This window comes from Leishmania mexicana, chromosome 10 (assembly GCF_000234665.1).
Source record: "Leishmania mexicana MHOM/GT/2001/U1103 complete genome, chromosome 10".
Classification (NCBI taxonomy): domain Eukaryota; phylum Euglenozoa; class Kinetoplastea; order Trypanosomatida; family Trypanosomatidae; genus Leishmania; species Leishmania mexicana.
The window spans coordinates 1-27343 of record NC_018314.1 but is presented as its reverse complement, the minus strand read 5'-3'; the positions used below and the strand labels follow the sequence as shown (position 1 = coordinate 27343).

Below are 27343 nucleotides of genomic sequence, written 5' to 3'. Positions count from 1 at the left end.
ACAGAAGGGGGAGTAAAACACAAGCACTATTGCTCTTGTCGCCGCAGCACGGTAGTAGATCCTGCCAGCATAAGGGGGCACGCAGAGCATTTTTTTTTTGAAGTGCCTTGCCCATCCCGCACCCGTGCAGCGCCGTATGCTGAGTTTGATGGGTGGGGAGAGGAGTAGGCTTCGGAAGTGTGTATATAGCACCTTTGTTGTGCATACCGCCGCCGTCGGCTCATCAGACGCGGAGTTTCGTGCTCCGCCGATCACGGCGTCGACTGCACGACATCCGCTAGCAACTTGCCTGTCGGTTTGGAGCCGTCCAGTGCAAAGTAGCGCAGCAGCACGCGCCGGAGGCGCTCGTTGTGCGCGTCATCGACAGCGAGCGGAGAGAGGAGACCGTTGTACTCCGCGCAGTCCGCGTAGAAAGATCCGCTGCGAATGTCGTCCGCCAAGGCACAGTAGAGGACCACCTCGGCGCCCTCACCAGGAAACTTGAACACTGTCCGTAAGAAGGCCTTCATAAAGATGGCGCCAAAGGCGTAGATGTCCGTGAGCACCACACCCGGGTGCAGCGTTGCCACCGCAGTGTCTGTTCCGCGGAGGCGTCTCGCCAAATCGCGGGTGTAGCACACAAGGAGCAGCTTGGAAAGGCTGTAGTTGTGCGTGTGATGGGGTGATGTGGGGTCGCAGTTGGCGGCCATGACGTCGAGCGCGGTCTTGCATGGAGCTGGCACGCACGCATCGAGATGCATGAGCGATGCCACGTTGACAATGCGGGAGGGTCCACTCGCCTTCACCCTCTCCAGAAGGAGCTCTGTGAAGAGAACGTGTCCGAGGAAGTTGATCGACAGTACCACCTCGTAGCCGCGCTTGTTCAACTTGTACGAAAACGGGCTGACCAATCCGGCATTGTTGATCAGCACGTCGATCCGCGTCGTCATACCCAGCACCGCCGCGGCACACTCACGCACATTTTCCTCGTCGTTGAGGTCCAGCTTCACAAAATGTACCCGCGAATTCGAGACGCAAGCCTTCAGCCTCGCGATGGTGCGCAGCGCCTCCGCTTCGAATGGGCAGCAAAGGATAACGTCCACCCCCTCGCGCAGAAGCTGGTGCACAACCTGTTCGCCGATTCCACGTTCTCCACCGGTCATCACCACAACCGGGCGCGCACCAAAGCCCGCCGCTGAAACACCGGCGGCGGGCGTCTTTGCCTTCAGTGCCTTCAGGAACGCCGACGTCTTTCTGAAGTTTTCGGGCGACGATCGCCACGCGCGCAGAGAGAGAAAGCGCACCGGGAGGCCAGAGGCGAGACGCCGTTGAAAGAAGAACATGCCGACCGTGTAACCAACCAACAAAGCGCCCCCAGTAACGCCGCGGCGGCAAAGTGGGCCCAGCACAGCACCCCAGATGGCGAGTAAGACAATTTGACAAGAGACAGCGCGCAGCTCCGCGAGAGTGAACACTGCCCACGGAATATAGCAGTTGCCCACGTGTATCATCGTTCTCGAGCTTGTAAGTGCGACAGTGCAGCAGTGCGTGGGGTGAGTGAGGTTTATCGTGAGAGGGGGTAGAGGTGGGCAGACACAAGCACACCACAAAGAGTATCAGGTGATGTAGAGGTTCGTCACAAGTGGAACAAGGTGCGCGGACAACATTCCTCGGCTGAAGTCTATGCGAGAAGATGCAGTTGTGCAGTAGCGTGGCATCCAGGGAGAGTATGGATACGTGTGGGCATGAGTATGTGTGTATGCACATGATTGATTGCGTCAGAGCACATCGTTGTTGAAGACAGTCGAGGGGCGAGTGAAAAGGGGGCAAGGAGAGGAAGGATGTGCTTGGTACTCTTGAGAAGAGTCGCTACGGCACACTATTGCAGTCAAGTGCACTTCCGTGCACGTTGGCATACATCTCTGCGCATGAGCCATGGAGCACAAGCAGGCACACGCATGATCCAGTCGTGTAGTTTTTTGTTTCCGTGTTTCTACCGTTACTTCCTTTTTTCCGATGCGATATAAACGACGCTGCGATGCCGATAAGCGGCAGAGAGGTCTACGGCGGGGGCGTGAGCGCAGCGAGGACGCCGCATCGTCAAAGACACGGAACAGAAGACAGAGACGCAGCGGCGCCGCAGAGGAGAACGACCCTCACGCACACGCAGAGAAGATGAGCGAAAAGTGAAATGAACGCGAAATATGCGACACGGCCGCACCCGCATCCCATCTGCAGATACGGAGAGGGGGAAAAAGAGGAACGGATGATGGCGAGAGCAGTGCTGACGCCACCAGAGCAGAGGAGATGGACGACATGATCTGGTAGTTGCAACGGTAACAGTAATGAGCGAAACGAAAAGGGGGTAAAGAATAAACAAAGTCGAATGGAACAAAGACAGGGCTGTCAACAGTGGCTGCGGCAGTGGCAACCAGTCATCACTTCAACGCCGACAGAGGTGACGAATGCAGGGAAGAGGAGGGGAGTGTGTAGGCGAAACGGGTGCCGAGCGACACGGTCGAGAGCCTCCGAAGACGAGCCACAGCCGCCACAACTATAAGAACCAGAACACACACACACGTACGCGCACATTATCAAAGGCATCCATCGAGGACTGAGGACAAGACGTACCCGCGCTCGCCAAAGCGGTACAAGTGGGAGCTGGAGATAGAGGGAGCTAGGAAGACAGAGAGACAGAATCGAATCGGCAACACCAGAGAAAAAAGGGAGTGATAATCACACGCGGGCGTGCGTCCATCACATTCGAACACGCTCACAGACACACGCTCAGCGACAGTGTTAGAGGGAAGCATCGCCACGTCACCCGTGTCCACCCAAACAAAAAACAGCCCGACCGCAGGACCCTAGCGTGCATAAAGTGAAAAGGAGAGGCGACCACCAAATCACATGCGAGAGAGACAGGTGAGCGAGTGGGGAGCAAGTGACGGCGCTTCTTCCGCATCATTCCGTGAAAGGGATTGAAACAAGTTCGGAGGCATTACTGACAGGGCAAGAGCGATGGCTGAGACAACGTGGGCAGCGCCACACACACACACTCACATCATCATACCTCGGCTCACCCAGCTGTCTTCTGCATGTCCAGCTCACGGTGATGCTGAGTCAGCATGCACGCGTACAGCAGCACGTAAAGCCAGTCGTAAGCCGCCCCAGGGAACCAGCAAGAGCTGTGCTAGCAGCATTGTAGCGGAGGGAAGAAACATCTGTAGCCGGTCATCGTACTGTCCCACCACGTTGGCTTATGGCTTTGGCGCTTTACCCACATGTAGCTGTCGCCGTGAAACGCGCAGGGCAAGCAGAGCAGCGTTTCTCAGAAGCGCGAGTTGCTCGCCTACCTTCTCTCATACGCCAGCGCAGCTACGGTACTCGTTGTAGCCTTTGTGAGAAAGTGCACGCCAGTGTGCGGCGACCACGCACCACGGATCCGCATAGACCATCAGAGAGTAGAACAGCTCGCGCCGACGCGACCGCGACATCGACGTCGCCGACTGCTCAGTTCTGACTCACAACAGCATATCTCCATAAAAATCCCCAGTGGCGTGTCGAGGGGCAACGTGGTTGTCCCACGTGGAAACGCAGGCGCAAGGGCGACCTTCATAGACTCCGGCGACAATGCGACATCCCCCAGTGGCACCCCGGCAACAGCTCCAGCTGAAGAAACGGCAGCGGGATATGAAGCAGCTTGGCGAGGTACCCCCACATCAGCAGCGTGTCCGTACGGGGTGGGTACTTTCATCCGGATAGTACTAGTAGGTGTCACCGTCGTCGCGGCTCACCAACAATGACACGACTGCGAGCTGGCGGCGGTGCGTACGAGGTGCTTCAACCATGGCTGGGATCGGTTTACCCAACCGGCTGCGTGCCGCTCGTCTCTGCTGTATCCGTACGGCTGAATTGCTGCTTGTGCTCGCTGGTACCCACGTACCCAACAGTGCAGTCGGGTACCTCGTAGTCGTAGTACTCTGCTTGGCCCTCCCGGCTTCATTGAGGTGCTGGTCCCCGGGCATGTAGGCTCCCACGCTTCTATTCGTGCTCGACATCGTAGATGACATGCTCTCAAGAAGTAAAACTTGCGAGACCAAAGGAGGTGATGGCGTTGCCGCCGTTGGTCATAGACCTCTTCTCTACACGCACGCACGCCTTTGTTTGCGCAGATCCCGGTGCGCAGGCGCTCGGCTCTTTACTCGTCTGCGCCCAGCACGAGTGCAGAGCATTCGCTGTCACCCAGCAACCATATGCGCTCCTTATCCTTGTGTGGGAGATACACGCCTGTTGCCTCGTCTCGCTCGGATTTGCTCCAGCAGATCGGGGTGGGGGGGAAAGTGAAGTAAATGCAACGTGGAATGAGATGCGCACCACAGGGAGCAAAGCGAAGGGGCGCCCGCTGATGTGTTCACTTCTTCTTGCGTATTTGGATTTTCTTGCGTGGTGGTTATTAGCCAACATCCACGCGGTTCTTCCCCCGTGTGGTTGTGGCCGTTGGGCCCCGTCGGCAACGGCGCGCGAAGAGATAGGAAGAGAGAGAGACATGCACTCAGGTACGAGCAAGCGCAGCACGCAGAGACACATGCATACGCATGGTACGCACTTTCTACACACTCTAACCCATTCTCTTCCCGTCTGTCTCTCTGTTTGCGCCACATCCTCCCACCATCACGACGAACAAACGACATTTTTTTCGTTGCCACGTGACCATTCCTGCCATACAGCATGATTTAATCTACACACTACCCCGGCCTGGTCACAGGCCCCATCCCGCGGTGCCAAGCAGCCGTGGGCGCACGTTACACCAGTCCCCTCAGCCATCGGAGCACGAGCTCTGCCTCAAACTCTACCCACCCCCGCCTCGCAGGTCACCACCTTGTGCACCCCCCTCCTCGGGGTGGTGCGGGCTCCTCAGCAGCAGGCACCGAGGACCGGGTGGGATACGCTCGAGCTGCGCTGGCACTCTGCCTATCACATGGATGGCACAAGCATATTTGCTGTCGCAGCTCGATCCCACAATACGCCATCCAGGACATGGCCGCTGACAGCGGTAGGGATACATCGTTCTCACATCCCCGTGCTTCGTAGGCGCTTGACCCTGTCACCACCGCAGGTGGTTCGGCATTCAGCAAGGGTTAAGGGGCTGCTTGGCCTCCCCACAGAGTCGCTACTGGTCACTGGTACCACGCACTGAGAAGTTTTCCCCGTCATGAGGCCAAGAGAAAGCGAAAGTGAAACAAACGAGCCAAGAAATAAAAAGGCAGCGACGAAATGTTTATTACGAAACGCACGTGCCGAGAATGCGCTACGGGTGCGGTGCAGGAGCGCTTTCAGTTTTTGCAAGCCACCGACAGTGCTCTTTTTGTGCCCGTGTGCTGGCGCATCTCCCTCCCTCTCTCGACGGCGATGGATGGAACACATACCAATGCGCAGGGACGATGAGGAGGAGCAGAGAGTGCCGAAGTCCAGAAATCCACGCGCACAGGACACAGCTCAAGCAGAAATGGGCGAGCGTTCTCTCAATGATGAGACACAAAGAATAACAGCGAGACTGTGGGAAGACGTGAATCACGCCACCGTCCAGTCGTAGATCATCCCACTTCCAGTGCTTGTGCACACTCGGACTCCGTTGTGCCCGCTAGGTAGGACAGTCGCATCCAGCACGGTGTCACCAGAGTGTTGCAAGGATGCTACGGTGGTCACGTGCAGCACATCGAACACCCCCGTCATGTCAGACGCCACCAAGAGTGAGGCCCGCGTGTCGATCTCTGACTTGATGCGCAGATAGGTTGCGGATGTTGCTTGACACAGGGGAGCAGATACGTCACGCAGATCGTAGGCGCGCAGCGTGTAGTCCTCACCAAAGGTCAGCAACTGCCTGTCGCCTGTCGCGCCACCGTTCAATAAACCTGAAAAGAAGAGAATGTCAGAGGCACGCTGGCGTCGATCAGCCATCGCGACGCCGTTTGCGCCTAGAACAAAGGCAGTGTCCTCGGACAGGGCAATGATGTCCAGCGGTCGACCGAGGTTGGCGCTCACAAGGGTCGACTCTGACACTCCACCCGTAAGGGCCGTCGTGAGTGAATAGCGGTGTACCGCTTGGGCGCCATAGTCGTCCTTCGCCACCTCCATCAGCCACAGTGAGGAACCAAAGAGAGACGCGGCGGAGGCGCGGCGAAAGTGCGCCCGCCGAGAGCACGCTGTGCTTTGCACATCCTCGCTCTGTACATACACAGACGTGCTCCACCGATTTCCTCCACCGCGAGTCACCACTGCGGAAGCCGTCTCCGCTGTTTCAATCTTCGAGACGTACTCGACCTCCGACTCGAGAGCCAACGGCGGGCACGAGCTCGACAGCAGCTGCAAAAACGAAACGCTCGAAGCGCGTGCCGACACATCCATAGTGAGAAGACGACCCCGTGACCCTGTGTGGTCAGCTCCGAAGGAAACGAAACATGATCCCTGCACACACGCACCGTCAGGGGTCTTCGTGGACCGCCCGTTGCTTAGCCGCACGAGAGGGAACGGGGCCTGATACCCGATAGACTTGGTAATGATGCAGCCATACGAGTCCGAGAAGAAGTCACACTCCTTCAGCATCGCCTCTACCAGCTCGTCTACAGTGGCAACACAACGGTGCCACCAGGTTGCACCTCCCCTGTTCAACAGCTCTTCTACGCAACGCCCTACAACGTTTATGGGAGTGGTAGGTCAAGGTACGATCCTCGTTCCCTCAAGGATAACTGCCGTGCGGAGGAGAGGCTTGGATGCCGTTTGCTTGTTTGGCGTTTTTGCCATCCTCAGGGAGAGAGGGATGATGGTGGAGGGGGAGGGGAGGGGGGTAAGAATAAAAGCAAACAAGAGAAGTCACAGAGGATGAGTTGCAGGGAATGAGAGAGAGAGCTTCTCGTCGAAAGGACCCAAGGCGTCTAGGGCCTGCCTGTGGCTACGAGACCCGCCAGAGGGTTCGCGGAACGCTGTCGATGGCAATCGTCGGTATGCCTGCGGAGAGATGTCCTTTTTCTTCCTGCAGGTGCGTTGCACAAACAGAACCGAAATCCGGCACGACACGTGTCAGTTCCTGACGTGGTCCACTGATTCTATGGACTACTTCTTCGTTTCTTTTTGAAAGTGAACACATGCAGAAAAAAAAAATGAAGGAAAGCAAGAGAACCACGGAATGGCCACCATCTCAGATCTGGCTTGGGTACAGGTACACACGGATGCGGCGGCCAATGGCGGACGCCGGCACAGACGCGCCGTTGAACTTCACGCGCATCATACCGGCGTTACCGTGCGGACGCGTCACGCGACCCCACAAGGCACGGGTGGTGCTGCGGCGCGCGGGCGCCTTGCTCCAGCGCACACACCGCTTGACCTTCTTGCCGTGGTAGACGTAGCAGACGCGCTTGCCCACGTACCACGTGGCGTCCTCGCGGGTGTTGACGTTCTCAACGCGGACTAGTGCAGTTTGCTTGGTCTGGCCGTGCAGGCCACGCGTGTAGCCGGCGAGCGTGCCCTTCATGTAAAGACGAGGTGCCTTGCGGTTGCGGTTCACCCTGCTCGTCTTGGCAGACAGCTGGTGCAGCTTCTTGCTGCGCTGCAAATGGACCTTCGAGGTAGTCATCTTGCTCCTTTTTGTGCGATGTTCGGATGCAGTGGTGGGAGGGGCAGAATGTGACAGCGGGGTGTTGACCGCGTCGAGGAAGAGAAGAAGTTGTAGGAAGAGGCATGGCCGGATTATAACAGCTGAAGAGAAAACATATCACATGCAGGCTGCCTTGCTCCGCACCTCGCCTGCATTTCAGCTTTTCCCTGCGCGCAAGGTGGAAGCTGAAGGCGCGCAGGATCACAGGCGATGGCGTCGAAAATGTGTCACATGACCTCAAAAAAGACCACGCGGAGGCGTGCGTATCACCCGCAGAGTGTGCGTGCCCTTCTCACGTAGCCGGAGGGCGAGGGATAGAAGAACAGCATCACAACTCGACTTCCTTCCTCGTTTCTGTTGTTCGTTGTCGTACCATCTTCTGTGCATTGTGATACCCTCTGCGATAGCTATATTTTTCTTCAACGTGCCCTTCTACCACGAACCCGTCCACAAATATCTGCGTGCAACCACAGTTCTCCTGCCTTTGTAGGAATACGGCTAAAGATTGGTCCACCTAGGACGAACCAGCTGCCGTCAAGCCGGTCCATGCGCCTTGCGGGCGGTTCTCGTTGTTTACTCTTCTCTTTTTCTGGTGTGTGCTGCGCGATAGGTGCCACGGGGGATTTGGCTGAGCCCCATGCCTTCATCCAGGCGAGCCGCGGCCCAGGGTCCTGCTCCAGAGGGCGAAAGCCATTGCGTATGTCGTGCAGGTAGTAAGGGGTGGCCTAGGGGGATGCCGCATGAACTCAAGGAAGAACGCAGCCAGCCTCAGGTCAGGGCTCGTTGAAGCCCCGCACGCTCTCCCTGTCTGCCATGTCTCACCCTCAGTTGCATCAAGCCGCGGCATTCCACGATATGGCGTGGGGGCTCTCGGAAATGGGAGCCTGGAGGACTCGATGACGCCATTCGAGATGCTTTCGTCAAGCTTCCAGCGTCGGCGCCTCATCAGCCCACATCGGTGAATGTAGGGAGGTGTCGTATGCTTTGCATGCGTGCACTTCGGGGTTGATTCGCATGGATCTCTTTGCGCCTCGCTCCTCGATCACTCCTGCTCCTCTCCCCTCTGCGCGCCCTGTCTGGATGTCATACACCATGTCAGCTGTGCATGACAGCGCATGCGCACAGCGCTCGCACTAGTGGATCTTGGGACCTGTTTCAGGACCACGTTGCTGTCCAGGCAACACACGGTCTGGACCTGCCACTTCCGTCCATGACATGGACGGACGTTGCCATGAGTCTGTGGCAGCAGGGCACTCCGCCTTCTCAATCCGCACGCCTCTCACAGCAGTGCGTGTGTTCAGGGAAAGGGGCTTGCGGATAGACACGTGCCGGCGCACAAAAGGCTCATGGCTTGTCGTCTTGAAAGGGGCATATGGAGGCAGCTATAGACATCTGACGAGGGAAGCTTATGCAGCGCGAGTGAAATGTGCCTAGCAGGTACCATTGCATTCACGAACACAGCGTTAAACGAGGTGTTCTCCGAGGCTCAAGCAGTCCGCCAATTTCGAGTAGCATCATGTGAGAACGAGAAAACAAAAATGCTACAAAACCTGCTTGACGCGCACAGGCGCAGAGAGCTGACTCTGTCTGTGTCACTGGCCACGTCGAGGGGAGTGCCGACAGAGCAAGAGGTCCGGCCGTGCAAACAGAGCCTCGAAAAAACAGCGGTGCGTGCAGGGAAGTTTACAATAGCGCGCCAATCGCACGTGAGCCTGCGTTCCGCAAATGACTCGTAATGGAACCATGCACTTCCTCTCGTGTGAGACGTCGCCCGCCATCGCCGAAGCAGTCAATATGATGCCAGCCTGGCAGGTGTTCGCAGCACCACCTGTATGTTTGGCGAACCCTTTCCTTATAGTCACTGCCGGCAGTCTCGTGAATATCAAGCTGCTTCCGGGCCGCATCCCGCCTCATTGCCTCAAGGGCCGCGGCGGGCGGTAGATCCAAGTACAAGACGGACGTCGCCCTGGGCAGGCCGAGCCACTCCACCTCCATGAACTCCAGGTCGCTTATGAATGCCTCCCGCTCTTCTGGGGGCAACTTGGAGGCCTGATGCCCGAAATTCGCCGTGTAGTACCGATCCAGTACCACAGAGCTGCCTCGTCGCAGCCAAAAGTGCAGCTGACGAGCACAGCCGAACCGGTTAAGGGAGTAAAGGAAGCTGAAGAGCTGCGGGTCAAGTTCGCTGATGGACCCTTTCTTGCCCGAAAGCAGCGCCCGCACAAGCCCCCCGTACAGAGCCTTTTCGTTGGGGAAATCCAGCGAGTGAACCTCGTCGCCAGCTGCGTGAACTCGCCGCACCAGGAGCCCTGTCTGTGTCTCCTTGCCGGCGCCATCGCCGCCCTCAATGACGATCACTTCCGCAGAGGATGATGACGACGCCACTGAAAAGAACGATTCGATGGCTGCTTTTCTGGCAGACACACTACCGTCTGCTGCCGCGTGCATCAGCGGTGTCAGCGTCACAGATGGAGTCAGGACGAGAGTAGGCACCTCCGCCACGAAAACAGCGTACACTACATCCGAGTCCTCGAGGGTCTTCTCCGTCAGATAGCACACGAAGGTGTTCTTCAAATCATCCAGCTCGTCACGAGCAGCTGGTGGAGCGTAGGACGCTCCACCATAGCGCGTATGCCATGCCGTTGCCAGGTCCGCCTCAGCGCTTTGAGAGACATCGACATACACTAACTCGGCATACGACGTGGAGGCGATGTCTCTGATGAACTCTCCCAGCTCTGCAGAGGCAACATCGCTGAAGACAACCGCGCGCATCGGAGCCGGTGTCCTAGCCGCGTCAAGGAGCGAGTCGTTTTCTGGTTGTGTTGATTGTCTTCTCCACGACCCGGTGGTGCCTCTGCGCCTCTCCGTGTGTGAAGGTCACACTAGGTGTATGTGCCTGGATTTGTGTTGTGTGCGTAGGGCGGGAAGAGGAGAATGAACGACCTCGACACAGCGGTTCGGACCCGTGGAGGCTCTTTCCAGACCTGTGGCAGCCGCAGAAACCCTTCGTTGGCAAGCACCTCTCTATGTGTCTGTAGGTGGGGGGGGGGCAGTGCATGCACCGCACACAATCGCAGGAAAGAGACAGAGTAGTACAGTGACAGTGTGCGATCACAGCAGGGCAGTCAGCCCTTCCACACACACCATCCGCGTGCAAAAGCGCACCGTGCACAGTGACGAAAGTGAGACCGCTTTTTTCTTCGTATGTCACACGAAGCAGCAAACAGTACGAAGCGCTGTCGCCATCACATTCGTTGATTCGAGAGACCAAGACAGTAACGTCCCGAAAATCACGAACCCGACGACACTCCCCCCCTCACGCCTTTCCAAGTCACCGCTCATGGGATGGACTGAAGCGGAGTGCACATGACCACATCTCGCATGGTGCGCCACACGCACATGGAGGAGCAGAGGAAGAGAAGCCAACAACCGTGTGTGTGTGTGTGTGTGGTGTGTGTGTCGGACTCAATTACCGCTTGAAGCAATAATTTCATGGAGTGGTGCAAGCGAGAAGACCGAGCAGTTCACATTTTTGAGCTCCTTTTTCTCCCCCTCCCGACCTCTGCCCCAGTGTTTCACCCTCGAGTCCACCGGGAGTGAGGTTGAGCCTACTTCACCTTGAACCATTCATGCCGGCACGCCGCTGACGCCTGACGAGCCCTTCGCTTGTGATCCCCTAGAGACTGCTTCGTGACAAGAAGTATATGGTCGCGTACGCGCGCCAGTTCCACCTTCTCCTCTTGGGAGCAGCTCTTCATCAACGACAAGGCGCCACGGGCGAGAGACCTGATGAGGTGCAAGCTGCGGTACCGCACGGTGAGAGCCGCGTCTTTGGTGCCCTCAAGCAGCGCCTGCACACTTGACTCGTTGAAGAGTACAGAACGAGCCAACGCAACACTACCACCGCACTTATTGTCGACGCTGAAGAGCAGGGCGCGAGCCAGCGCACGCTCGTCGTCTGTGCCGCCGCTGGTGAGTTTGCGCACCATCACCAAAAGGTCTACGAGACAGGCTTGTACTTGCCCCTCTGTCTCTTCATCAACAAGGCACTGGAGTGCTGAACATAGTGCGTAGTTGGGCCGCTCCGAATGACCCATTTCAGACCCCAAGAGCAGCTGCAAGACGGACGGACGGTCAGCTGCTTGAGTGGCCAAGAACGGTACGTACGAGAAGGCCTCCTGCACCGCTGCGCAGTCGAAGCAGGAGGCAGTAACTCCTGCCTCCAGGTGCTGATACAGGAAGGAAGACACCAGCTCACCAGCCGGTGGTGCCGCCGCCTCGCCACTGTCAGCGCGGTCCACGAGCAGCTTGCCCCACAGAATAGCAACCTCCACATTGAGGTGCCCCCTTGTCGGCACGCGACTGAACAGGGCTTGTGTGTCCTCTGGGAAAACCTTGTTGTTAAGCATCCCCGTAATGCCCTCCATCCCTACCCGACGCCACGCTTGGTGGTCGGAAGTCGTGAGAGCGACAAACTGTGCCGCCGTGTTTGCCCAGTTGTACTGCACGCAGCGAAGGTGTGTGCGCCCGCTCACTACCGCCGCGATTCCAAGCAAGGAGAGAGATCCCTCTGCGGACAGCAGCTGTCCACAGGTGCCGCCGCTCAAATTCGAAGCCACAAGGGATGCGCACTCAAAGAATTCAGGAGACACGTCGTCGCGGTCCAGCAACGCCGTCATGCGGTCCGCAGCGCCATCCTGCAGCGCTCGCCTGAAGTGCTGCAGTGCCTTCTGCAAAGCCGCCGCCAGCTCCCCTGCTGCCATTCCTCGCATCCACTCGCACGTTGTGGAAAAGAAGCCCTCGCCAAATACGAGGAGAAGCGCCGCCAGTGAGGTACTCGCCAGTTCGCACGCAATAGTCAGTGCCTTCTCAGGCGGGGCCGACGGGTTGCAAAGAAGACGCGCCAGCGCTTCCTGCACCTGCGGCGCATCCACGGCGGCGTACTCGCGCAGCAACCGGCACACCTTTGTGGAGACCTCAGCGGTGCGATGCAGCGCCACCCACACAAGGGTGTCGACTCCCTCGGACGCCGCCGCCGCCGGCATCCAAGGCTCCATGGCGGCAGACAGTTTCAGCATGCACACGAGGAACTCGCAGCCGCACATGAGAGTAAAGTCGTCTATGCACTCCTCGTCGCCCGCGGCGCGCCATCTCTGCGAGCAGCCTGTCACTGCCTCCATAATCATTGGGGTGGTTCTCTCGATGCTACTGCGGAGTTGCTCTTTGTGGGTTTCGCCGGGAAACGCATTCAAGCCATCGAGCATGCCACTGCCAAGGGCAGCGAGCAGAATAAACGCATTGGCTGGGCGCTCCGCCCCTTCGATGGACATTGCGAGCATCGAGAAGAGATACGAGGCGACAAAGAGGCAGCAATTCCACGCCCCTGTGAGGATGTGAACCACCATTGTTCCATAGGCTGAGCAGGTTGGTGGGTCAGCGGAGAGAGCGGCCAAAAAACCCTCCACCACGGGCCCAAATATCTTTAGCGCCTCCGACTGCGTTTTGACACTGCACTGCTTGCTCACTCGACCGAGAACTTCACAGCTCATGAGCAGGCACTTGGTCAACGTTGCGTTCGATGCGCGGTCAGCAAAGGACGACAGTTTGATCACTTCGCTCTTCATGTGAAGCACGAGCGATTGGCAGTGCGGCACCAAGTCCTGAGAGGAGTACATGTCGAAGCACGTGAGCAGAACATCAAGTACGTCCTCCTTGACGGCGGTGGATGGAGAGGCCAGCTTGCTCTGCATGAACGGAATGCAGAGCTCCTTGTAAACAGCGAGGCAGAGGCACCGCTTCAAGCCCCCCCGCAGGTCTGTCTTGGTTACCTTGCACCCCGGAGGCTGCGAGAACACCACAGGGAAGTAGCTGGAAACGCTCTCGAAGTAGTCATCGACAACGGTGGCGAATGCTTCTCTTGTGGAGCGGGTCGCCGCCATCACATGCAAGTCAAACGTCAGCAACACTAGCTCGGGGTCACTCTCACCATCGATCAGCTCAAGCAGCGCCGCCAGGGTATTGCTATCGCAGAGCTCCATGGTTTTCTCGGTGAACAAAAAAGACATGATGCAAAAGCACTGCTTGCGACTGTGAAGCGGTAGTTGCTGGACGCGCACATAATCTGTGAAAGGTGTGCCGACAATCTTGAACCACTCCTCATCGCACTCATGTTGCTCCCTGATGTCCGAAACGAGCAGCGCCAGCGAGCTCAGGGCCGCTGCCTGGAACTCCTGCTGTGCCAGCTTCTCCGCGAAGAATACAAACAGAAGCCTAATATCGGTCCTGCTGAGGCCAGCCCGAGCAACAGCCACGGATGCGAGTAACTGCATCGCAGGCTGCACCTTCTCCGGTGTGCACAAGTGCTCCCGCATGGCTTTACATATGGAAAGCAGCGAATGAGACCGCAAAGCCTCTTTTACGTCATCGGTCGCGACGCCATCTGCTGCAATGGCCGCAGCTATGTATTCTTCTATGCCCATGATGCTTCTTCATGCGAAAGGGCCGTGATGTCTGAGAGTATGATTTACTCCGCCCTGCTAGCGTTGCCAGCAAAAGAGAGGGAGAAGGCGCGCGTGCGTGTGCTACGATACCAAACGGCACTTAAACAAAAAGAACACCGCGCTGAAAACAATGTGATGAAAGCTGCACGTGGCAAGGCACGTACTTGAACAGAACCAACGCGTCTTCCCGAGCAGGGGACGGGGCAAACGTGTCAGTCACAACAATCGCACACAAACACCAGCCAACCTTGTTCACGTCACTGCGCTTGCCATTCAGCAGACAACAATAGGCAGTGACACAATAATACACAAAAAAGAAGAGAAAGAGACGATAGAGAGAGAGCAGGTCAGTGCTTGCGGTGGTTGAAGCGCTTGGCAGAACTTGGGAGAAAGTGCAAGCAAAGGTGCCAGTGACGGTTGGGTGGCAAAGTATGAGAGTACATGTCGTCGTCCGGTGCACTGGAGTCCACGAAAAGGTGCATCTTCACCGCGTGGTTGCCGCCACGACAAATGCGCTGGTAGTGCTCACGCACGTGCCTTCAGAACACCCCAAAACGTGAATGAGAGAAAAACACTAAAGAAGAGCAGGCGAGAACGCATGCGGCTCAACCCACGCGCTGCAGCGTGGATCATATATTTTTATCCTTCCCAAAACGCCTCTAAATAGTGAGATGCCCATACTTCCCGTTCCCGAGTGGTGAGACGCGCTACCCTTGAGTAGCGTAGGGAAGGACATGCACAACGTAGCTCTCATCAGCGCTGGCGACGAGGCGCGACGTTGCATCACACCGGACATGAAAACGAGGCAGCCTCAGCTCACCTGCACGAAGAGGGGTGAGCACGTATCGTGTCACACTCCCTTCACCCGGCCCGATTTGAAGCGACCTGCGCGTCGTGGCGGCGCACACAAAGTCATCTGACTGTGGGTCCAGTAACAGCTCACCAATGAACGGAACGCGGGCCGCGTTGTAAATGGAGATGTCCAACTCAAGAGGTGACCCGTACGGTGTAACCAGCGGATACTTTGCGGACACCCGTACCCCCAAGTCCTCAATGTAGACGGTTGGAATGCACACGTCAGAATACAGGCGCGTCGCTGTGCGCTGGGGAGCGAAAAAGACGCGTATGAAGCCTGGGTTAAACCGTCCAAGGCGATTGGCTTGAAAGCGCGTCACCATTGTGACGCACTCACCCTCCTCGAGAAACAAGCCCTCCTCGCCGCAGCAGAACGACAACACGTCAACGTCATCGCCGGCGACGACGTCAGCGTGGAGGACTGTGATGCCCCGCTTCGCGGTGCACCGAAACGTGCTGCTTAGCGTCACGGTGTCACCCAGCTGAAACACAAACTCCTTCGCTGTCGCCTCCTTCGTGAAAAAATAGAGGGAGCAGTCGTCCTTCCAGTTGGTGGCCAGCGGTGAGCTGAAGATGTTGGCGGCCTTCACCAGCACGCTCTTGTCGTACTGTGCGTACGACGAACTCGTCGACGGGACAGACATTGCCGCCACCGCGTCACCCCAGAGGCTTCCACCAATCATTGAGTGCTCAGCGTTGAAAGGTGGGTCAACCGATATGTGTAGCGTTCGGCAGCAACTGACGCCGCCGTAGCGATCTGTGGAGTATTCAAAGACGATGGGGAGGCGAAACTCGGCGCTGTGAACGCAGGCAATACTCACAAGGAGACGCACAGACTCATCCGCTGCTAGGTCCGGTACCGCATAGCGCACCTGGCCGCCGGTCTCCGTGACAGGGAGTTGCTCGTTCGCGCTGGTCCAACATACGGCCCGGAACAGCTTCGGCTCGCGTGGAAGGGTCATGTAGCCATTCCGCACCCCGAGCAAAGCACACGAAATGACGATGTCGCACTCAGCGCACTCTCCCTCGACAGCCTCAAGGAGAGAGGGGCACTCCACCCTGAAAATCGTCGGTGGATTCGACACCTGCAGCACCTGCCGAGATATTTTCGCAGAGAACGCCGCGCGCGTGCCGGTTGCGGACCTACCCGCCACACTGGAGGACCCGACGGCGAAGTGCCACAGCGTGGTGGCACAAATCCCGCCAACGTGGACGTCGGCCGTCAAGCTGGTACAAACAAACTCTCCACTGTGTGAGAGCGGCACGTCGACGGCAAGCTCTTGTGAACACGAGGCAGACAGTTTAAAGCACCGAGCCGGGCTAAATGGCACTTGAGTCTCTGTGGCTCCAGCCACCGTCGCGGAAGAGAGGGTGAGCATGCGCACGTCGACGTTGATGCACACTGCAGAGGTCGAATAGAGAGTGATAACCACTCGTGCAGAGTCCCCAACTACCTTGGCGCCCTCCTCGTCGAAGTATGCCACAGCAGTGAAGGGAGCCTGCAGTCTTCCTTTCGGGTACTCCAGGACGACGTCATTGTCGAGACACCCCTCCAACTCCTGCATACGCCGATGGTACCTTTCCTGGTCCGCGTGGCCCAGCGCGTCAACGCAGCCATGCAGCAGGAGGGCAGCAGTCAAGCGCGGGGACAGAGCACTCCACGGACTGGCATTGCCCCACGCCATTTCAGCTAACCGGGAGATGATCGTGCTGCTCGCCTTCGCCAGCATGCAATCGATCGCCTCGGTATCAGGGACACCGTCAATTAACTCGTTGCCGGCGAGAAACGCAAGATACTCAACCTCCGTCTCGCGACACGAGCTCACTGCCTTTGCTTCTGCCAGAAGCCGAGTGATCCGACCACGAAGAGCGCTTTTATCGAAGGACCTCCACAACGCAGGCGCGTGGTTGCCCAGCAGCTCCTCCTCTCCAATGTGTGGCGGCGCCTCGATGGCCACGTCTTCTTTACGAGAAGGCAGAAATGCATCGCAATCCTGTAACGCTTGCGCAGCCGCCACAAGGTAATCACAACACTGTCGCGCCTCCAGATTTTCTGTTTTCCGGGCAAGGTACTCGAGCCACTCCGCCTCCATGACTTTTGTGAGAACTAAGACAACCGTCTGACACTCATCTTTGACGCTACCACCGTAAGCCGTCCCTATCCACTCCACAAAGCACCGTATTTCTTCGTACACCTCCGAAGAACTGCTGAGATGACCTTTACTCACAGAAACACAAAACAAAAAGTGCCACAGAAAAACAGATCCACATAAGCGAGCCTCAAAGGAGGGGAAAAGGGGAAACAGAGTCTTAATCTTGTGTAGACCCGACAACATCTGCTGCCTTGCGCTTGAAAAGTTGTGAAGTACCAAGTAATGCCAGCCAATTTTGAAATGGAGCCCCGGTAGAACGAGCTGCTGATCGCTGTCGTCATTGAGCATCTCTTTGCGGTCACGGAGTCGCCGCACCTCTCCCTTGTGATAAGCAACCGTGCTGTCAAATACAAGGCTCTGCAGGGCAGCAATACCCCTCCACACACCGTTTTCAATCGTTTGTAGCGCCGATCCAGCAAGGCGGCTTCCTAGTAGAGATCTCAAGTTCTTTTCAATGTTACTCCTGAGCTCCTCCTTGCTGTCGGCAGTCGACTCCGCGACCGGAGCAAACACAACGTCGCAGCACATGGACTCGAGCGAAGCTCCGAGACACAGTAGCAGCTCCTCACTTAACTTTGCAGCTGTCACATTGGCGCCGAGGCGATCAAGAAAGCAAACCAAGACGATGCAGCTAAAAACTGACTTTTGGTGTTTCAAGCACCATTTGCTTCGCAGAAGCTGAGATGCCTCGCTCGATGAAGCTGCTTTTCTTGATGTATCTAAGCCGATCTTGTCCGTACAAACAATGGTCATGCGCGGCGATACTTGCTGCAGCACCTGCGACACTTTTTCAGCATCTTCGACATGTGAGGATACGGCACCTACACAAAACCGAGGGTTTGTATCCCAGTAAAAACGGTAAGAGGAGTCGCTATATATCCCGGTGAGAAAGTTCATAGCTCTACTTGCAAGGATGATATGTAAAAAAACTATAGCGCAAAAATAATCCACTCCCTAGTATTCTTCACCATTTGCTCTTTTGCAAGCTAGATGAAACAAGCTCAGTTTCCCTGCCTTTTTTCTCCAGTGAACTGGCAACAATGGCCATGATAGGTGAGTTGAGAGACAAAGGAGTCAGTGCCAACGCAATGAATCACCAACATTTGCTCATTTCGAAATGGAGTGAGAAAGTCGTACAGGTATCCACGAAATGCAGATGCCTCAAATCCAGCCCGAAAGACGACGTTCGTTGAGCACACACGGGGTGAACAAAAATGCGTCTTTTATATATGCGGCGCGTGTGTTATTTCACCGTCAACAGGACGCTCTGCCGCTTTCTATGCTATTGTTTCGTTGCTCTTTTTTCTTTATGCGCCTGCATCCTCTCCAATCGCTATGAGCAAAGCCACGCAATCACCCTTACCTCTCGGCTGACAGCGAGGCTGAAATGGTCTGGAAACTTGTGTACTCAGGTAGTGGATAGTCCTGCGCACCGAAGGACAAAAACGTAGCTAGTCTTTCCCTGAGCAGAGACAATAAGAATAGCAAGGGAGAGATATAAGGCCTTCCCTTATCGTATTAGTGAAAGCATGGAGCCCGATTCAATCCTGTACTGCGGCAAGAAAAGTTTCAGAAGTGTCTGGCGAAGCAATAGCTAACAGCTTTCAGCATCATCCAGAGCTAGAGAAAGTTTTCGTGACATTGATGTGGTGGTAAGAAAGAAAACACCTCCGAGAAGTAGGCATTGCCACTGAAAGTGAATCAGATAGTATCTTCAGTACAAGCGCATCACATGACGATCGAAAGCAGGAAAACTGATTATCACCCCCTCAGCGATAGATACACACAAATACCACAAAAAAGTCATCCAGTGCAGAGTAGCAGACCAATACTGCATCGAAGAAACCACGAATTTCCTGTGGCAGCGACCGTTGCTCGCAGAAAAAGAACTTCAGAACCCATCTAGAAGAGTAGGAGCTAGGTCACAACCATGAGCCGCATGATAACGGTTTACAGTACAAACAAAACCGGCGTCAGCGGAACGAGAAAGTTGTCGACACAACGGCACACGACAAAGTTTGTTTGACTACAGGATTTCTGAGCACCGAGTGAGGGAAACATAACCTTGGCAAACGCACGTACGAGATCATGAGGCCTACCTGCATCAGAGATCTCAAAACAGCACAAATTAGACTTTCAAAACATACATTTTGCTCCGTAATAAACAGAAACAGAAAGCACAGGTAACGCAGTGCCCGAGAGTTGACGACATATTGAACAAAGCATCTAGAACTGTGATGCGAGAAACACATGATCGAAAGCAGACACGTTGCCCGCCAGAACAGCGTTCTTGCACACCTTCCCATAGCATGACGGATATCGCAAAAACTACCTTGCTACAGACACTCTACCTTCTCGCGGCCTACTGGTTCTCCGCATTACAAGCTTACGAACTGCTCTAACAGAAAAGAACATACCACTTGAACCGGAAAATTCTCCACATGAAATAGAGCAGGAGAAAATGGAGCTTTTGTGTACACCTGCCCCGATACAAGTTACGTACCTCGATGCTCGAGGCGGCGCTTCTCCTTTGTCGGTTCCGCACAAATCCGGGTTGGTAGCAGCGTTATCTGTTCAAGCAAACACTACCGCTTCAAAATATACAAGCACAGTCCTACCACAGCCAGTGCATGAGTCGCAGAAAGAACAAAATCCCGCCTAAATGCACACACAGCATCCAGTACGGTGCTCTGCGCGACCAATGAACGAAACGGCTCCATCACACAATGCCTCCTGCGTGTACCCACGACTCTTGGGTTGGGTCACCAAAAACACCAAAAGCTTATACCGCGCAGAAGGCAAACGTATGAAAAGAAGCACCTCTTTGCTGAGTGATTGTAGTCATGGCAACTCGATGATAGCGTCGCATTGGGAAGCGTAGTTAACAACTGGCGTTACAGAGTGTAGAACAAGAGATTCATGGAAGCCTCTTTGATACCGCGAGCGGAAAAGCATCGCAGCAATGAGGATAACACGATCTCACCGTATAGACTTCAGACCTCTCTCAAGGATGAGCGTAAACAGCAGTTTAACTGCTTCATTACTGAAGAGATAAGCTGACGGAGAAAAAAAAAGCTATCAATTTCATTTGAAGATGAATTATTCTGTTACACACACTCCGTCAAGCCGGCACTTTCGGGGAGTCAAAGCGCGGTGACACGAGCGTCATGACAGGGTTGCGAATGTCCTGAAAACAGGAGTTCCTTACAGGCTGTACATGCTTTTACTAGTCTTTAGGGAGACCAGCTAGTCAAGAAGAAAAGTGGATGATTGAATTCAGCTACAGAATGACAGCAACCGCAAAAGTCTTGCTGGCTAGTGAACCGTAGCTAGTCGCACCCTCTTATAGAAAGAAAGGCAATGGCTCCAAGCAGTACACGAACCCTCTGCTTCCACAGAAAGCCGGAAAAAAAGCGATGCCACACAGTGAAAGCAGTAGCATTAGTGTAATCAAAATAAAAAAAACAGGTTCAGATACTATTCTAGCTAAGGCCGTCAGAGATAACCTGTACCTAGAACAGCATATACTCTTCATCCAAGGACATAACCAGCCAACGGGATTACAGACACATAGACGTGAGAGGCGCTGCGAATATCATATTTGCAGACTGCAGCCCCAGCCTCGACACTTGCACGCACCACAGACTCGCCAACTGGCGGTATCAACCAGGGGAACGGAGGTGCAGCTATCAGGCTTTCACCCCCGGATGACCTGATTCGCCGGCACAGCACGAAAAAGCTCCATTTATTGACTCAGCGACACTCAAGCACATTCCATAAGGAGCAAACAAACCAGAAGAATAGTCGTGAAACACCCGTTGCTCTCGAAACTGCTTTTTAGCGCATGCCGTAACACTCGCGCGTGTTGGCATGCTTCGCTGACTACATGCATACCTCGGTACCTCTCGCTGGAGAGCAGGTAGCCATCTTCTATACCACAGCATTTGTGTGCAATGAGGGGGGGGGGGCAAACTACTCAGTAATGAATTCAAGAGGACTGCAACTTAGCCAACGCGACGGACTTTGTGTGTCTGAGCAGTGGGACGTGGCAAGCACAACTCCGTCGTCCAATGCGACAACGGTCGAGCGGAGATCAGTTTACCAAAGGCATCACCAGCACCTCCAACCGCCCCCGGTCCTCTCTTTGTTTTCCTTCAGCTCAGGTGCGCGCAAGATAGACACAGACGACGAGAATTCTTCTCGCCCACCTCAACAGGGCAAGTGACTCTGACGCGTCAGCTGCGTTCACTCCAGAGCCCAAAGGACTTGCACGACCTCTCTGATCAACACATGCCAGCTTAAATATGGTGCGTTATGGAACTGCGCAGCTCACGCCGTGCAGTTTGCCGAGAAGCAAGGCGAGCCCCTCTGCGCTTAGCATCGCGCGCCCCCAACCCCGAACAAATCGCACTTCTTACTTGCAACCCTTCTGCTTTTCCCTGCCGCCCCAGTCTCAATGTGTGCTTGCAACTCCTTGGAAAGAAGCGAAGTCGGTACTGTGAGAGTCCTGGCTAGGCGCTACGAACAGTATCAGCGCTCGGCGTTCCTAGTAAATGTGCTCTAGTCCGTAGAACCTTCTTTTTTTTTCCAATTTCGTTTGTGCTTGTTCGTTTAAGTGGGGTAGGGTGCATTTCAAAGGCACCATTTCTGCACTCCCTGCGGCCTCAAGACACAAAGGACAAAAGCCTCGATGATGTGCTTACGGTTGATCCTTCTGTTTCCAGTGGAATTGTCTTGCTTACTTGACTCTGTCACAGTGAGTTTCGCTGCATATGACGGCAATAGGAAATCATCACCCACTTGAACCTTCGTGTCGTTTTAGTGCTTGCTTTATTGTTTTTATTGGCGTACCCATACCCCTTCAACACTAATTTGACTACCGCAAGAGAAATGAGGCTTATTGAAGAGATGTATCACGTGTACATCTTGAAAGCAGAATTATATTCGATGCCACAGGCACGTAAAGAAATCAAGATTACCTCAAGGCGCTTGTGAGGTTCTATGAATACTGTGTTCTGACCCGAGTGCAGGGGCTTCCGCGGCAAAACAAGATTTACAGGATTCGATTGGCATGCGGCTGCTGTAGCCTCTTTTTTTTGTGTAGTCAACTATTGCGTAAAACTTGTAAGGATCAAACCAACATCCGATCGTACACGCCGTCGTCTGTCGAGCTAGGCAACCTTACTCAACGTAAACTTCACACGGTGACCAGGTTGCACCCGTGAAGCCCACGATAAATGAAGAAATTTCCCCTTTTCTCCTTTCACCGCTTACCACAAGCAACAAACTCCTCTCACTTTCACATTACGTAGGCCCGTGAGCCTGTCATTGGCAGGGATAGGGGCTGACTGGCTTCACCACAGAGTGGCTACTGGGTGCTGATGCCGTGGTGGGGTGACCCCGTCATCGCGTCAGAACGAGCATGAGCAAAGCGAGAAGAAAACGCATATATTAACCACCAAAATTCTTTTAAGTGGCATTAGTACCCTGACAACAAAAGTGGAGATATTGCCTTTAACTAAGCAGACAACATCAGAAAACATTCAACACAAGAGAGAGACCCTCTCCCCTGCACTGGAGCCCCCGAACTCGTTTTTAGTGCTGGTATCTTCTTCTTTTGAGGGCATTGTGTGTTTTTTTTTTTGCTTGCGCCGCTCACCCTTTACATTTTTTTCCAGTTTCATCTGCTTTCGCTGGGTTCTCAGCTATGGAGAGGGGCTATTCAGCGGATGCTGTAGCTGTTGTCAGATTTGATTCGAAACACAGGTATGATGTGAGCCTCTGCTGCGAAAGGGAATAGGTGGCCTTTTCCACGTGCCTTTTCATTGGTGTGAGGACACCAAGAAAGGCACTCAGATTGTGTGCACTCGCGCTCTCGTCTTCTTCTCCCTTTTCCCTTTTGTCAGGGTACGAACCCACACGGTTGATGTGAAAGAAAGAGGAGCAGCATTGAAGGAAAAGCCAAGTGCACAGAGGCGAACTGCATTTGATTTGAACCTTATCTACCCTCCGAAGTGCCGGTTTTTTTTTCCATTGGTACGAGATAGCGCGAACAACAGAGGAAAAGCGCTAATTATGTGTAGGCCTCCTAGTAGAAGTGGCGCAAACACAAAATGAAAAGGATCTACACGTCTTTCTTTGATTATAGGGCTGTGTCTTCTCGTACCGATGAAAAAACATGAGCTGTTCATCTAGTATAGGTCTACGAGGGTAGGAATGTGCCACCTTGCCTTCATTTGCTCAGTCACGGACGTCTGACGGAATAGGTAGAGAAAGTTTTAATTGCGAAGTCAGCGGGGCAGCTCTTGCTTCCACCACAAACTCTGGTGTAGTGTTTATTCTGCGATCTGCAACGATCTTGCAGATGTCACTCGCTTCTTCTCGACGATTTATTCCCTATGAAACGGCCAATCTAGCGACCCGGCGTTTCTCTTTTATTAACACCTGTTTTTGCCCATTTTCCTAGCCTCTGTAAACGAAATCGATACGGTTTTCTGTGAAACTGCATCGTGGTAGAGGTTTTCATTGAAAGAGCCCACTTTAAAGGTGACAAAAACAGCAACTGGTGTTCTTTCTACCTTTCCTTCTCTTGAAAACTTTCGAAAAAGCGATAAGATCGCCAATTGATCAGAAAGAGAATGAAGAAGATTGGTGCGCAAAAAGAAAGGATCCAATCTTCCAATGATGCGTTTCTCCGTTTTTCATGCTATCATCACCCTTCTTCCAATTGAGATTCAAAATAATTCAATCTTTCGCGTATTTTCCTGCCACCTACACACACCCTTGAGTTTCTGCCACAAGAGTCTCTGAGCAATGGGAGGTAGGAGGTTGTCTCCACTTTTTTGTAAGTGGTGCTAGCTGATGATTACTTGAAAATAGAACATCTTGTATTACCACAACGTATGCTATTGGAATACGGAGCTCTGTCTGAGAGGTGCAATATCGGCATACTTTGCCTGCTCGATAGAAAACCATGCAGTAAGTGAGTGTTAATGACATGCTCTGAAATGCTTGACGCTCCTGTTCTGACACCATTTTTTTCTTGTGCTTTGGCTGACGAGCCGCGTATTGTTTTCGAAATACAGCAGGGTTTAAGAGCTGCAAACTTTGAAGAAGGTCAGCCCAGGGATTCGTTTTAGAATTTGGACTGAGCAAGTAAGTCACTGAAGCTGTCAAACGAGTTAACGCATCTTACTTTCACACGCTTCTTCTCTCCCCAAGATATTCTCTTTTTTTGCCCATATCTCGACCTTTTTTTCGATTGAAAATCTTCCTTTTGCCGGTGGTACTCAACCACGTTTTCTACGATGCCATAAGGGCTTATGCACTGCATAACATTGTGAATATGCAACGATCACGCCATTAAACAGGGGCACCGGAAGATGGCAGTTTTCTTTTTTGCGGTCTACGCGGTTGGGACTGACCCAGCACAAGGATGAGGAAGAATGATGTACAGCATGCGTTCTCTGAGATGCAGAAAGAAGGCGAACTCCGTGTGAGACGCACAGCGCATCTGCCTCTTTGCCATGATGCACTGCTCCAAGAACAATACAGTACAACGCATGATCGCGACCGACGTGCATGTGCTCTTTTTCCAAACGGCTGCAGTCCGTGAGCAAAGCAGAGGCACACTTCGCGAAGACTTACCAGCCATACCTTATCTGAGCGCGCATGGGCAACGGCTACACACACACACACACTGTAACCCGAACTGCGACACAGAGGATGTCAAACGTGCTCGCGAGCTGGGTGGGAGAGCGGCGTCGCACGCCGTGGAGGTGGGATTCACTGTGCCTGATGAGTTCGAAATCGGCGTCTGTAAGACCTGCCACCTGCTGCGAGAACACGGCAAGGACCACGTCGCGGCTTAGGTTATCAAGCAAGCCGTCAAACTGGACATCATGAGCCCTGACTGCTTCTACTGTCTCAGCAAACGCTTTTTCCTACCGCGGCCCTTTGAACTCAGCTCACGTATCGTAGGCTGCACTTTTTCCTGCTTCTTCAACCCGTCGCGTTCCTCACCTTCTTTACTGTCATGAGAAACAGCCTTGCTGGGCAACTCTCTTTTCTTTTCCCAGGCTTCCGTCGGAATATGTAAAACATCGTTGCCTACCAACGAAGCACAAATTCTCCCGCGTCCTTTTTCTCTGATCTCACCTAAATAACCTGGTTGGCACTTTCTAATAGCCTGCCTAGAGCATCAGCCTGTTCGGTGCTGGTGCGGAAAGCATACGTATCTCTCTCCCCGCTTTTGAAACATGAGGTATTTTTTCTCCTTGTCTCAAGCCTGCCCGCACCAATTTTTTTTTCCATCCCAACACGGCACTAGTTTCGGCGATTATCATGGCCAGTCTCTCCAGTGTGCTCCAGTTTGTGCAAAAAGTGCACGACATTTCATTCTTTCCCTATCGCACAAGGAACGGGAGTAAAAACGGACGACCCTCTTTTAGAGCGTCTTGGAGTGCACGTGCTCCCTGAGGCGCAGTCATACCACGCTTGCCGCTCTCCTCGCGGCACAAGCAATCACCCAAGACGCACTCTGCGTAGCGCACTCTTCCGCTTCACGTCACTATCCATACCTCTACTGCTCATCGTCTCTTTTTTTCGTGCCTCTGTGGAGTTCCCCGACACGCTACTGCCACATTTGACCTATCTATTTCGAGCCAGTTAGCTACCGTAACTCGCTTTGGCTTTTCCTTTCCACTTGGCAGCATTACTATAAGCTTTTTTTTCCGAGGTTTTCTTCGTTATCTACCACCTGACTCATCTGTTCATTTCACACTTCTTGTCCACAAAATAGGATAAAATGGCGAATGTCAACCCCTATTTGTGGATCGTCATCGTGGGCGGCTTCGTTTCGTTCCTCACCGGCGCCGGTGTGGGCATGAACGATTTGGCCAACGCCTTTGGTACCACGTATGGCGCGCGCATTCTCACCCTCACGCAGATTGTCATCGTAGCCTCTGTTTGCGAATTTGGTGGCGCGGTGGCGCTCGGTGGTGAGGTGACGTCGACCATCTCCAGTGGGGTTGCCGACCCCAAGGATTTCGCGAAGCAGCCATATGTCTTCATGTACGGTATGCTTTGCGCCTGTGGTGCCGCCTTCTGCTGGCTGGCGATTGCCACGTGGCTGCGTCTTCCCGTGTCGTCGACCCACAGCATCTGCGGTGGCGTGATCGGCTTCGCGCTGGTCTACGGCGGCGGTGGTGCGGTGAGCTGGGCGAAGAGGAAGGACGACTTCCCGTTCTTCAGCGGTGTGGCCCCGATTGTCGCCTCCTGGTTCATCTCGCCTGCGCTCACCGGCGCTGTATCGGCTATCATCTACAGTCTGGTTCGCTTCCTGGTGCTTCGCCCTAAGAACTGTGTGAAGCGCGCGATGTATACCCTGCCCATTGTTGTGGCCGTTGCCTTCTTCCTGGAGTCTTTCTTTGTGCTCTTCAAGGGTGCGTCGAAGCGCCTCCAGTGGTCGGTGGGCAAAGCTGCCTGGGTGGCTGCGTGCATTGGCGCCGGCGCTGGCGTGCTCTCGTGTGCCTTCATTCCCCTTCTGAAGCGCTTGGTTGCTCGTGACGAGGCGCATGTCCTTGCTGCGTCTGACGAGCGTCCGAGCACGACGGAGGGATCGACTCAGCGTGAGCCGCTCAACGACGATGACATGCGCAAGGCTCGTGAGGTCACTGGCGACGTTGTCAGCCAATCGGAGGCCTCCGACTCAGAGCAATCGGAGGAGCGCCAGGTGACTGGCTCCAGCGGCCTTCAGGTCCAGCAGTACGAATGGCGTGCCGAGCGCGTGTTTCGCTACCTGCAGGTGTTCACCGCCATCTGCGCCTCCTTTGCCCACGGTGCGAGCGACGTGAGTAACGCCGTCGGCCCGCTTGCCGCCATCTACCAGGTGTACCAGACGGGCGGTGTGGAGAAGAGCTCCTCTGTTCCGATCTGGGTGCTGTGCCTCGGTGGTGCCGGCCTTGTTTTGGGTCTTTCCACCTTCGGTATCCGGCTGATGCGTCTGATGGGTGAGGATCTGACTGTCATCACGCCGAGCCGCGGCTTCTCTGCGGAGCTGGCGGCCGCGCTCGTTGTGTCGTTTGCCTCCGGCTACGGCATTCCTGTCTCGTCCACTCACTGCATCACTGGCGGTGTCATCGCCGTCAGCATCGTCGATGTTGGCTTCCTGAACATCCGCTGGCGCATGGTGCTGAAGATGGACG

General features: G+C 54.6%; 7 protein-coding genes across 7 annotated transcripts; 1 reads left to right on the top strand and 6 right to left on the bottom strand.

The window, feature by feature from the left end:
- Positions 1-251: 251 nt before the first annotated feature.
- Positions 252-1490, bottom strand: LMXM_10_0090 (dehydrogenase-like protein; the record flags this gene model as incomplete). Its single annotated transcript, XM_003872796.1, has 1 exon — positions 252-1490. The coding sequence occupies one exon, from the start codon at positions 1488-1490 to the stop codon at positions 252-254; it is 1239 nt and encodes a 412-aa protein (XP_003872845.1).
- A 4060-nt stretch (positions 1491-5550) lies between these two features.
- LMXM_10_0080 (hypothetical protein, unknown function) lies at positions 5551-6582 on the bottom strand (the record flags this gene model as incomplete). The annotated part of the gene is made up of 1 exon (XM_003872795.1): positions 5551-6582. One exon carries the CDS (start codon positions 6580-6582, stop codon positions 5551-5553), a length of 1032 nt encoding a protein of 343 aa, XP_003872844.1.
- Positions 6583-7174: 592 nt separating this feature from the next.
- Positions 7175-7609, bottom strand: LMXM_10_0070 (putative ribosomal protein l35a; the record flags this gene model as incomplete). Its single annotated transcript, XM_003872794.1, has 1 exon — positions 7175-7609. One exon carries the CDS (start codon positions 7607-7609, stop codon positions 7175-7177), a length of 435 nt encoding a protein of 144 aa, XP_003872843.1.
- Positions 7610-9313: 1704 nt separating this feature from the next.
- Positions 9314-10402, bottom strand: LMXM_10_0060 (thymidylate kinase-like protein; the record flags this gene model as incomplete). Its single annotated transcript, XM_003872793.1, has 1 exon — positions 9314-10402. The coding sequence occupies one exon, from the start codon at positions 10400-10402 to the stop codon at positions 9314-9316; it is 1089 nt and encodes a 362-aa protein (XP_003872842.1).
- Positions 10403-11238: 836 nt separating this feature from the next.
- Positions 11239-14001, bottom strand: LMXM_10_0050 (conserved hypothetical protein; the record flags this gene model as incomplete). Its single annotated transcript, XM_003872792.1, has 1 exon — positions 11239-14001. One exon carries the CDS (start codon positions 13999-14001, stop codon positions 11239-11241), a length of 2763 nt encoding a protein of 920 aa, XP_003872841.1.
- An 836-nt stretch (positions 14002-14837) lies between these two features.
- LMXM_10_0040 (conserved hypothetical protein) lies at positions 14838-17666 on the bottom strand (the record flags this gene model as incomplete). Its single annotated transcript, XM_003872791.1, has 1 exon — positions 14838-17666. One exon carries the CDS (start codon positions 17664-17666, stop codon positions 14838-14840), a length of 2829 nt encoding a protein of 942 aa, XP_003872840.1.
- Positions 17667-25944: 8278 nt separating this feature from the next.
- LMXM_10_0030 (phosphate-Repressible Phosphate Permease-like protein) lies at positions 25945-27341 on the top strand (the record flags this gene model as incomplete). The annotated part of the gene is made up of 1 exon (XM_003872790.1): positions 25945-27341. A coding segment is annotated over one exon (1397 nt), but the record flags the coding sequence as incomplete, so codon positions are not given.
- Between the last annotated feature and the right edge of the window lie 2 nt (positions 27342-27343).